This window comes from Euprymna scolopes, chromosome 34 (genome assembly GCF_053919585.1).
Source record: "Euprymna scolopes isolate OS-2025 chromosome 34, ASM5391958v1, whole genome shotgun sequence".
In the NCBI taxonomy this organism is placed as follows: Eukaryota; Metazoa; Mollusca; class Cephalopoda; order Sepiida; family Sepiolidae; genus Euprymna; species Euprymna scolopes.
This window is the reverse complement of record NC_136515.1, coordinates 68,402,868-68,416,204: the sequence shown is the minus strand read 5'-3', so window position 1 is coordinate 68,416,204 and position 13,337 is coordinate 68,402,868. Positions and strand designations below refer to the sequence as shown.

Below are 13,337 nucleotides of genomic sequence, written 5' to 3'. Positions count from 1 at the left end.
GTTGACAATTTTCATGTGGTCTTATATATATACATATATATATGTGTATATATATATATATATATATATATATATAAATATATCTTCATACTACTTTTCTTCGAATAAATATATTTGATAAATTACACCCCTAAAAGCATTCCCATCTTTCCCTCTTACTAAATGACCCATGGGAAAGAAACACCTTTCAATTGTTAAATGTAATTGAAACGTTTTCAACACATAACGCTCCCATATGTTTTCCACGCTGAAGCACTGCGACACATTAAGGTTATCGCCCTTGGCAGACTTAATCACTAAAGTGATAAAATCTTTATGGCGAAGTGCCCAAAGGTAAACTAAGATGCCTTACAATCTTAGCCATGTTTAAAGGCTTACAGATTGGAGAAAACAGAAACAGCTTCAGAAAGAGGTTGGGGAGGAAAGACGATTTTTAAATATATATTTTGTTGAATTCATTCCAGAAAAATGGATATCAAGGAAATTGGTATGATTTTACACCAAGTAATGGCGAGGAAGGAACAATTCCGTTCAGAACAAAAAATCTTGAAGGTAAAAACATTGCTGCATCTGAATATCTGTTTCAATTATGTCTAACGCGATGAAGAACTGATATATAAGTCATTCATCTATATAAGGTATATATACAGGCGGCAAAAAGAAAGTCCGCACTAGGGATTTTTTCAAAAACTGAAAATTTAAGCTAAATTGAATGTAACTGTTTAAACAAACTTATCTCACATTTGATTGGCCTTTTATTTCTCTATAATTTTACCTGTTCATATTTCACTTTTAATTGAAATATTCTAGTGTTCACTTCAATTTAAAACAATAACTTAAAATTACGGAGATAAAATGAAAGTCCGCACAATGGAAAATTATTATGTAACTGGTGGACATTAATGCAACACAAATTCAACAGGAACACAATGAGCCCTTCTGCAATTTACAGCCTGCAATCTTTTGGGAATTTCTTGAATTAGACTGCAGCCGTACTCTGAGGAAAGGGCATTCCATTTTTTTATATGTAAATCTATCTGTCAGAAGTTTTTTAACGAAATAAATACACTGAGTATTTTTTTAATTTCAAAATGTCAAAAGACATAATTACATTTAGAAATGGTGAAATGCCTTAAAAATTGTTAAAACTTGTTTTTGTGCAGTTTGTATTGTCCGTTGCAGAGGAAAATAAATAAAGAAAAAAATTGCCGCTGCTTCTTTTTATATGCTTGCGATCTTGTAACCTCATATGCAAATGATATGCGGCCGGTTTAAATAAGACCTGATTTATTAATTTTTGTTTATTGCGGACTATTATTATCTGTTTCTTAGTTGTTTCACGACGTTTCGGCCAACTATTCCTCTGGCCTTCGTCATGTGCTAACCGCGACGGCATAGGAACTCTGAATCTTCTGACTGCATCCTCTGCAATTACTGCCTTCAGTTGTTGTTGTCTCGCCACGTTTTGACCAAATAATCTTCGGGCCCGCTTTGAGGATAATAGTCCACAATAAATAAAAATTAATAACATACTCATCTCAATAATGAGTTCCAATTAACTCATATAAAGCCTTATTTTTCAGAAAATTATTTGCCTTGGATTTGAACGTATGACAACAACGTGTCGAGTTTTGAAGTTATGTCCTTTGACAGCAGTGTGCCCGATTTTGGATTAGTGAGTTTTGAAATCAGAATGTCGAATTTGTGTGTAGCGTGTTTTGATAGTAGTATGTCTAATTTAACCTCGGAAATTGTCAGTTGGAAGTGCAGCATATCTAAAAACCATAAGGCAAAGTTCAGTATAGTTAACACTTGTTTATTTAGCAACAATAGAAATTATTGTATCAATAATAAGAAAATAAATTCTGAACAAATTAAGCAGATGACTTGCCAGGAAATTGAAAACTTGATATCTTTAGACTGACAGTCTAACAACCGACTTAGTTAAACTTATATATATAATAGAAATTAAAACATAATATTAGCAAAATACTCATACCATTGACGTGACGTCATTTATTAATTATTACATACAAAATGTTACAGAAAAACAAAAATCGTCGACGTTTCGCCTGTTTAGCGGTTTTTTTTTCACGTGTAAATAGCGAAAAATGGTCCATTATTATGCATACGTTATCATCATTATAAATACTTGCTCTTAAAAAGCACGTGACATAAGCGAATCGTCGAGTATTTTGCTGTTTGTTTTTTATTCTATTCATATCGTCGGGTTTGTATCCGTTTATTTCCAATTTATATGAGGTTTCAAAACATGAATTCCTTTTAATATAATACTTGGCAAGAACATAAATCAATGTATTCGCCAGAATATCAGATTTAGCTTAAATAGACCGCTTATTAAATAATCCCTAAAGAGGCCTTAACGGTTTTTTTTAAAGGAGACTTATAACGGTGACATTTGTTTTAAAAATATACTAGCGGAGCATAGGCGTCCGGCTTTTCCCGGCCGTAATATACGCTTAAATATGGTATGTTAATTTGTCCAGATTTAGTATGTATTATAGAGTCACGATTTCAAAAGAAAAAAAAATAATGTATTTAGGTGTCTACAGCGAGAATCGAAACCGAAATCAAAACTCCAGCATTTAAGTCAGGTGACGTTACCAGCGTACCAGCGTTACGCGCATATGAGCTGATTAAACATTAAAAATTAAAAAGAAACTAAGATAAATTTACACACTTTTAAATGCTTTTTCTTTCAATTTTGATCAATTTTTGACCCCTTAAAAGCAATTTTAATGGGTTAAAAACGATCCATAAAAAAATCTAGTCATTTAAGTCCCTTAGTATCGCTCTGCGACTTTTAGTTTAGGAAGAGGCGGAGATTAAAAGTATGGAGACAGACAGACATATAACTTTTTATATATTAGATTGGTAATTAGCTTCAAACCTTTGGACTCGTGTGTTTCGTACTTATGTTCTTATCAATGTAGGAAGTGATATTTTTTGCTAGACAGCCTATCCTGCCTTGACAGAGTACAAAATAGACTGCGTGACTTAGTGGGGAATACCCTTTTCCCTTCCCTGCAACCTCTCTCTCACAGAAGAGACGTTGCCAGCCTGTCTTTGTTTTTATCTTACCTTCCATAGCAAGTGCTCGTCTGAACTCCAATCCCTAGTCCCCCTTCGTCAATATTTCACGATAAACACCCGTCTAGCTGAAACCACTGTCAAAAAATGTCCCTACTCTTTAACTGTGCCAAAAACCAAAACGTAGATTCCATGAACAAAGCTTATTTCTTAGAAGTGCACGCCAATGGAACTCTCTTCCGTCTGTGTGTTTCCCAACTGACTAAAACTTGGATGTTTTCAAGTCCAATATAAACAAATTTCTGATGAAAAGCACCCTTGAGTAAGGCACTTTATCAAATCTCCAATACTAAGGATCACTACAATACTATTCCAGTGATTACTTATCCCCGAGTGACTTCCATGTAAAAAAAAAAAAGAATCGAACCAAGTCACAAAGTCATGAATGATTTCAAAAGTTAATATTCAACCGATGAATAGTGATAATGAATGTTTTATAGGCATGAACAAAAAAATAGATGGCGGATACACTTTGATCTTCTCTCTCACGCGTTTTCCTTTCGTTCGCTCTCCCCCTCTCTCTCTCTCTCTATTTCTTTCTCTCTCTCTTTCTTACTTCCTCTATATCTCTTTCCTTTTCTATTTCTGTTTCTTCATTCACATATCTGCACATTAACAATTTTTTCGTTTGGAAAATAACTCTCCACCGACATCTCTTTTCTCCCGCTTTCTCAGTATTTTTCCAAATCTTTGCAAATTGGTTAACTATAATATAAACTAATAAAAAAGAAAAGAAGACGTCACCAGTAGCTGGCTGATTATCTGACCAATATTTAAAGCTGTTTTGGAACCATCATGAACATTCAAGAAAATATTTTATTCTAATAACTGCGTGCACGTATTTAGTCATTGTCAGCAGAAATCATTAAATACCAGCCTGGGTGCCCGGCGTTTCCTGGGTGTTTGGAAGCGTGTGTTGGGGGGGGAGCGGTAGTATGCAGACAGGTTCAAACCCGTACCGCGAAGGAGGAAAAGAACTGAAAAAAAGACGTGACGTCTTTACTGTTACGCCCATCGCCAAACCGGAATGACGTAGGTTTGAATTAACGCTAGCCCATTGAAAAGAAGATAGTGACTTTAGAAAATATCGCTGAAAAAAGCGACCTCTTCTTGTAGAAAAGTGCCCAGTTGAGGGTGAACAATTAATGTTTTTAGCCATTTTTTCGATTTATGTCCGAAGGATAAAGCTTCAAAACGCTAACGATCTTGTGAACTCGTCGCCTCTGTCGAAAGTTTAAGGCAGGTATACATACATGATGATGATTGCAACGTCTTGTCAGACGAGTGCCACTCCCTCAGACATTTAAAATCCATGAGCCCAAATGCCTGAGGGAGTATCTATACAAATATGATGTTACAGAGTCTTAGCTTTGTACGACAGCTAAGTCTCTCTCTCGGTTCAAAATGTTGAGATCCTGCAACAAGCAAGAGCAAGATAGCCAGCAACAAATTAAACTGCAGACCAGCTTAATGCGGGTAATGCTCTTCCGCTTTATGTTTTTTTTTTTTAAATCAGAGATTTGCTTCTCCTAGAAAGGTTGCCTTCACCACGGCTTACGGGAGCCATCTCCACCCCAATACACATATATACACACACAAATGTACACCGTGCTAGTTGACCGTTGACACAGAAAAAGAGTTCATTCGCCCTTTACATACATACATACATACATACATACATACAAACATACATACATAATACATACATACAAACATACATACATACGTACGTACATACGTACATAAATACAAACATGGATACACACATACAACCATACATACATACTTACATACATACATTTATGTGAGATTTATATTAAAGGTTACCATAAATTTAGTTACCATAACAAGTTTGGGGGTTACGCAAAACAAGATGATGGCATTCGTGCTAGTGTATATTTCATTTACTGGAAGACACAGTGAACAAAGCACGAGAAGTTTTTTTTTACCTAATAGATTAGATCCTTCTGTAACTGCACACAGTTTAGTTGTCACGAATAAATGCATGATTGAAGAGGATTGGTTAGATGTTTTTGTTTCACGGCATACCAACCCTTTTCAGGTTATTTAATGCCGAATCCAATGATTTGTAAGGACATTTCTTAATAGAATATTTGTTGTTTTCAAGTCGGTTTCTATTTAACCCATAGTTGGGACCCTAACAGGTACTACCACTCCGGGTCAGAGTGGATATGGGAGCAATGGCAATTAAAGGGTGGGTCCACACTACCCAAAGCCCGCAAGCTGGGGCCTCACCACTGGATTGCGGAGGAAATAAATCGGAAACAAGAAAATGAAGAACAAAAGAACTGTCATCAGTTGCGACGTCGTTTATTGCTCATTTCAGATCTTTTCATGAAAATGCCCCGTCTTGATCTTTTTAATCCCATACCAGACGCTTGAAAATGAAAAGAAAAGAAGGCATTATTAGAGATTTGCAGTCTATTTTTCCCTTTTAGAAAATACGGTTAATCCTCGCGATTATGAAGGTTGAAGGGTTATTAAGTACACCGGTCATAAGGGCTTATATGATATTAACAGAACTCATCTCAGTTATTCTCCCTGTAAGTCTTAATTCTATCTCTCTCTGTACATATGTACGGCCCCATGTATATATATATATATATATATATATATATATATATATATATATATATATGTATATACATATATATATATATATATGTATATATATATATATATATACTAGTGAAGGGACGATTCCAATATTGGGGAGTGTGGAGCCACTCTTTAATTACCATTGCTCCCAGGTCCACTCTCACCCGGACTAGTAGTACCTGTAAGGGTCCCAACTATGGGTTAAATAGAAACCAACTTGAAAACAACAAATATGTTCTATTAAAATCCGATACAATTACCGATTCGGATTCCGATTCTGTAAAAATCTCTAATTATTTAATTATAAGATAGTCGTTTTCCCGGAGTTTCGCAAAAAAAAAAAAAAAAAAAAAAAAAAACATCTTAAATATGCAGATAATTACCTAAACGTCAAAAGACACTTGCGGACGATGATCTATCGATTTTGGCTTTACTGGTATTTTACTATCAATAAATATTTACTAATTTATCATTATCACCAACAATGGAAAATTTTACTTTAAACAAAATCATTCATATTAAAAACCTATTTTTCTGTTTATTTAATAAGAAAAATACAACTTTCTAATATAGTATATGGGTCGTGGTATTGCGTTTTTTTTTTCATACTCTTTTAAACATTCGTTTTAATTAATGCTCTATTAGTTTGTTTAAATTTTTTATGATCATCATTAAATATAACGTGTAATTATGTCCCCGCAGATATTCTCCATGAATATACTTCCGTAATATATATATATATATATATATATATATATATATATATATATATATAAAAGAGTATAGAAAGATTAAAGTAAACATAAACCTCTTTCTATATATATTTATGTATGCGTATATATAGTAAGTTTAAAAAAAATTCCTACCAATCAGGTTTTTGTCTACAGTCATCAAGCTTAATATAAAGGATATTTGAATCCATGCAAAACTTTATATTTGGGTTTTAGGCGAGGAAATCCGTGCAAAAGTGTGGAAATTAAAAGAAATGACATTTGCCAGGTGAAGGTCGAACAACGGCATTACGAACATGCATGCGTAACGTAATAGCTATTGGCCCGTGTTTTAATTTTAAGTATTGCAGTAATAATTTCTTCAAAATTCAGGCATCAACGTTGAAGGAAAAAGTAAACCGTTTTGGTTTCGATTTTCGGCGGTGGCGCACGACTCGTTTTTTTTTTTTTTTTTTTTTTTTTGACATTTTAAATCATTACTATGCGGTAGGTCAAATAGAATATACCAATAAATAAATATTTTTAGAGGGAATTAGACCTGGAATCTAAAGAGCAGAGTATATTTTAATGTATTAGTAAATGTATTAAAAGAAAACAGTGCCCATTGTACTACAGATATGTAATAAGCTCAATAGGTATAGTAATACTAGAGCTATATTAATATTGAGTAAAACGATTCACAAGTGTGAATTGTTTCAAAAGGATTTCGTTTTATTTTCCTTTTGAATCTGATTTTGAATTCACACTTATGAATCGTTTTTACTCCATATATATATATATATATATATATATATATATATATATATATATATATATATATAGCAATTTATAAAATATATATGGCGATTAAGCTACACCGAATATTCCGCGTTTCATCCACTCCAGGACTCTCTAGTCTCATGCGCATTATAGACGCATAAGCCTGAAGAGTCCTAAAGTGGATGAACCGCGGAATATTCAGTGTAGCTTAATCGCCATATATATTTTATAAATTGCTAACTAGCTCTACCTACGTATTCAGCAGTTTTGAAGTAAATACTTAAAGTTTACGGATTAATCTATACTTTCGTATATTAATTTTATGTAAGTAAATTAAATATATATATATATATATATATATATATATATATATATATATATATATATATATATATATATAGCGATGGCCAACATTATAGAGGACCAATGAAAAATCGAAATTATGAGTCCAACTTATATATATAAAGGAGAATAATAGCTGCGTAAACATTAAACAATCTATTTTGTCAATAATGGCTATATATATATATATATATATACATATATATATATATATATATACATAGATACATACATATTCGGCTCTCCTCTTGCATTTATAACAGCTTTTATTTGTTTTTGCATATTATTGACTAAATTGTTTCAGATGGTAAGATCTATTTATTATCACTTTTCGTGAACTTTGGCGTTTTATTCTTTTTTTTATGAAACATTTGTGCGTTATCACTTGTTTCCATATATAGGACCACAAGGGTCCAGTGGGATTAAGACATGGGTATTTAGGGAGCTACTTCCTTATTGTAACTCCTTTTATTTAAACAAATCTATTGAAACATTTGACATATGGCATGGTGCATTGTTTTATTCGAGGATTACATAAATTGGAAGATATTTTAAAAAACTTTTAATCAAATATGTTAAGTAAACTTGGTCCAGCATGTTAGTATAAATTGGCGAGTTCATGTTGACCTCAAGTGTGCACAATAGTTCATTGCCTGAAAAAGTCATGCAACCCAAAAACATTAGGCTTCTTCCGCCAAAAAACATAAACCGCGTCACAGGTTTCAATCATCTGATGAAGAAAATGAGAATTTGCTACATTTTTTTAATAGAGGATAAGGATGTGTACTGGCATAAACATTTCAATTGATCCTTTCAAAGTAAGGAAATTAAACCTGTTTACTTACCTCAAAGTTTTTTTAAATATTCTTTACCAGATAAAGCAACAATTTGTTCCCTTTGAATCTCTGATATCTGCCTCTTTAAAGGAATTCTCAATTTAATATTCAATTATGGCACTGGCAGGAATCAAATACAGGTTGAAAAAAAAGCGGGCCCTAAATCTAATTAGGCCCCGTTTCGTAGTCTTTTGTCCGAACGAAATTTGACACAGTGTATTTTTTGTCCCAGCTCCCACTGGGGTCTTGTTGTACTCACGGTCGTTAATTCTGCCATGTCCAGTAAAATGAGAGCAATCGGTGAATAAATAATGGAAATATCATGTTTTTAAGGGGTCACTATGTATTACCTGACAATAAGTAATAGCTTTTGGTATGACAAGGGATCCTTTTGAATATTGGAATGAATGTAGTTTGAAACTCAGCTAAAACTCTTGAAATAGGATTTAAAGCAAATAAATACTACAATCAACTTTACATTTACTCTCGACTGTTCGCTGTACAATTCCTAACCTTTAAATGCGTAGGTTTAAACTACTATCTTAGTTTTAGTTATAAAGTTATAAGTTCTCTATAATTTTGACAATGGCTATATATATATATATATATATATATATATATATATATATATATATAATATAAAGCTGAACGTCTTTGTGTGTGGTCACGAATAGGCTCCTATATAGTTGACTATTATAGAAAACTTATCACATATATTTATAGAAGATGTATCGAGACACAGGAATGGGTATGTTTGATCTGCAATAATGATGATTCATTAAAATTGTGGGGTCTGCGTACGCGACTGGTCCATAAAGTATGGAAATAAAAAATTAAAAAATTAAAAAAAAAATAACAAGGGGTTTTGAATATAGATGTACATAATAATACTTTGATAAGTATCTTTTAACTTAAATAGGGGTGGTAGAATAAAATTGTGGGGGCTGCGTTCGCGCCTGGCCTCAATAGAATGGAAATAGGCACAAACTTTAATAAAGACATTTCATATCTTTCTGCGTAATTATACTTTGATAATTATGTTTCAGTTTGAAGAAACATGGTATAATACAATTATGGGGTGTTCCTTCGCGCCTGACCTTCATAGAATGGAAATATGTCACAAAGTTTAACAAGATTTTTTAATATGGATCCACAGAATATTGTGATAAGTATTTCAGTTTGAACAGGTATGGTATAATAAATTATGGGGTTTATCTATTTTATTTTTACTTTCATCATATTTTGCTTTGGTTCTGATACCCCCAAATTCGAAGCTATCTCTTGACAACCCTTCTTTTTTCATAACCTATCATACTTTCATAAATCGGAGTCCATTTTCTGTAGCCTGTTTTTGAACCCAGTCAACGACGCGTACTTTTGCTAGTATAACTATATATATATATATATATATATATATTGCTGAAAACCTCACGAAATACAAAGTGCATATCTACTTTAATAAGCTCACTACTGCCAATTAACTACCCAATACCTTGGGCGTTCTGCATTTGGCTAGTTAATACTATAAGAAAAGCCCGTATATGTAGACACAAATTTTTCAATCCGACATGAAATTCTGTGTGCTCACATCCTTAATAAAACACATCCCCTATTTATTTGGCGGGGTTCTCTTTTCTTTGTTTAATAATTCTCATTCGGAGAGAGACAAAACTATTTTATTTGCACGCATTGCAAGTATTCAAGCAGTATAAACACGCAGTATTTATTTAAACAAAACAAAAAAAAACAAAGAACAAAAGAAAACAAATAGGAAACACTAAAATGATACTTGCAGAGAAAGATTAAATTATCGCGTGATGAAACCGACAAAAAAAAATAAGATAACATATCATGTTTTTCAAATTTACGAGATTAGGACTAGAAATTGGTATAATTTAGTTATTCTTGTAGCGTAACGGATATAGTAAAAGATTCAGCTCCAAATAACAGTTTTTTTAGGGATACATGTGTGCGTGAAACTAAGGATACAATAACGAATTGCAATTAATCACAACCAAGTAGTTAAAAGGGCAGAACTGTAAAATTGTCGCCCTTAAAATACAGCATGATTCCATTGTTGGATAGCTACTTCCTCAAGACGTGAAAGAAGAACAGCGCTCATCGCTATGGAATTCCAGCGTTACCATATAGATATAGTCGCACTTAGAGAGACCCGGATTGCTGACGAGGGATCTCTGAGAGAAGAGGGAGGTGCATACATCTTCTTCTGGAAAGGAAAGCCGCAAACAGAAGACCGAATTCATGGTGTCAGGTTTGCCATCAGGACAGCTTTACTGAAGAGCCTGCCTGCGCTACTAGTTGGAATCAACGAGCACCACACGAAACTTCACATCCCTCTCAGCAGGATCAGACATCTCCCAATCATCAGCGCTTACACCCCTACACTCACAAGACCAGATGATGCCAAGGAGAAGTTTTTCGAACAGTTTGACCAAGTCATCAGGTCAACCCCACCAAACGACAAACTAGTCATCCTTGGAGACTTTAATGCAAGGGTGGGGATACTACAACAACTGAGAAGGCGTTCTGGGCACACTTGGAGTAGGAAAGATCAATGACAATGACCTGCTCCTTCACAGTCTTTGCATTACCAACACCTTGTGCAGAATTGCAGACAAGTATAAGTCCACCTGGATGCACACAAGGTCAATACACTGACACATGATTGACTTCATCATCGTCCACCAACGAAACATCAAGGACGTCCGTGTGACCCGTGCCATGAGAGGCGCTTAGTGCTGGACTGACCACAGATTGGTCAGGGCTGTACTGACACTACAAATTGCGCCACCTCACGGAAACCGACTCAAAGCTGTAAGGCCCTCCTACAATGTTGCCAGGCTTAACGACCCATCCTATCAGACACAATTCAAGCAAGTGCTAGATGAGAAACTCCAAGATCGTGTGGCCACTGAAGGGAGCACAGAGAAATGGGCCTCTGTCAAGAAAGCAGTAAATGAGACTGCGAAGGAAGTCCTTGGGGCAAAGACTAAACCCCATGAAGACTGGTTCAATGAGAACAACAAAGTGATCAGAGAAGCCATACATACCAAGAACAAGGCTCACATAGAATGGGTAAATGACCCGTCATCCATCTCCAAGCATGAGAAGTTCAAGGCCCTCCAAAGTTCGAGCAATGCAGGATCAGTGATGGCAGAACAACACATCTGAAGTCTAGCACTATGCTGATACTAATAAAATCAAAAAAATGTTCAGCTCATTAAAATCTGTTTTCGGCCCCTCTGTCGTCAGATGGGAAGACGCTCATCAAGGACCAGGAGGGTCTCAACAGATGCTGGCAGGAGAATTTCAGCACTTTACTGAACAGCCCCTTATCAGTTGATTCCGAGGCCCTGAATCAGATCCCCCAACAACCCATACAGGATTCACTTGCAAACCCCACTACTATCGAGATAACGAAAATGATCCACCAGACAACCTCTGGCAGAGCATAGGGAAAGGATAGAACCCTGCTGAGATCTACAAGGCAGTGAGTCCCAATGCTCTTGAGGCCTTCTGTGACGTCCTTTTAACTCTCTGGGAAAAGGAGATAATACCAGACGATTTTCGCGACGCCCTAATCGTCTCCCTCTATAAGAACACAGAAAGTAAGTCGGGCTGTGAAAACTACAGAAGCATCTCCCTCCTCTCAATTGCTGGAAAGATCTTTCCACGGGTCATTCTTAACAGACTCATTAAAGTTTCTGAAGAGACACTGCCTGAGGCACAGTGCGGCTTCAGGCCTGACAGGAGTACTGTGGGCATGATCTTTGCTTTAAGACAGCTTCGAGAGAAGTGCATTGAACAGAAAAATCCTCTCTACTCTGTATTCATCGACCTGACCAAAGTTTTTGATATCGTCAACAGAGATGCACTTTGGACAGTCTTTGAGCACATCGGATGTCCTCCAAAGTTTGTGTTAGTGATTATGCTCTTCTACAATGGCATGACTCGTCAGGTCCTCTCAAATGGTAATATCACATACGTTTTCACTGTCAGCAACGGTGTGAAGCAGGGTTGCGTATTAGCTCCTATCCTTTTCAACATCTTTTTCACCTGTATACTGTCCCATGCTGTCTAGAAGGGTGTCTACATTCGTAACCGCTTAGATTGCTCCCTCTTCGACTTACGGAGACTCACAGCAAAAACAAAAAGCTAGAAGACTCTCACCCAAGAGGTTCTCTTTGCTAACGACTGTGCACTAGTGGTCCATACAGAACAAGACTTGCAACAGATGCTGGATAGCTTCTCTGGGGCATGCAAGCTCTTCGGCTTGACAATCAGTCTTGGAAAGACGGAGGTGCAACACCAACCTACACCATACTCTAACCCTCCCTCTCCGACACTCACCATTGAAGACACACCACTTGCCAACGTTAATTACTTCAAATATCTTGGAAGCACCATATTTTGTGATGGCTCCTTTGACAGAGATATTGACACCAGAATCAGCAAGGCAAGTCAGGTACTGGGAAGACTTCACAATCGATTGCTCAATGAACACAACATCCGCCTATCAATGAAGCTGAAGGTCTACAATGTGGTGGTCCTTTCCTCCCTGATCTATGGTTGTGAGACGTGGACACCGTATCGCAGCCATATACAGAAACTAAAGCTCTTCCACATGCGAGCTCTCCGCTCAATCCTGAGAATCAAATGACAGGATCGCATCACCAATCTGAAGGCCCTTGACAAATCTAAGTCCACCAGTATCATCAAGACCCAACTTCGTTGGGTTGGACACGTGATTCGAATGGACGCATGTCGGATACCTAAATGCTTGATATACGGAGAGCTCCAGGTCGACAAAAGAAACCAAGGTCGACCATAACTGCGGTATAAAGACATTATTAAAGCCAATATACAACGGTGCCGTATCGAACCGGGAGACCTGGAGGGATATGCTATGGACAGACCA

General features: G+C 35.8%; 2 protein-coding genes across 2 annotated transcripts; both read left to right on the top strand.

The window, feature by feature from the left end:
• Positions 1-12,182: 12,182 nt before the first annotated feature.
• On the top strand, positions 12,183-12,500 carry LOC145259254 (uncharacterized). Its single transcript, XM_080117091.1, has one exon. It carries the CDS (start codon positions 12,183-12,185, stop codon positions 12,498-12,500), a length of 318 nt encoding a protein of 105 aa, XP_079973217.1.
• A 153-nt stretch (positions 12,501-12,653) lies between these two features.
• LOC145259253 (uncharacterized) lies at positions 12,654-13,079 on the top strand. Its single transcript, XM_080117090.1, has one exon. The coding sequence runs from the start codon at positions 12,654-12,656 to the stop codon at positions 13,077-13,079; it is 426 nt and encodes a 141-aa protein (XP_079973216.1).
• Positions 13,080-13,337: the final 258 nt, after the last annotated feature.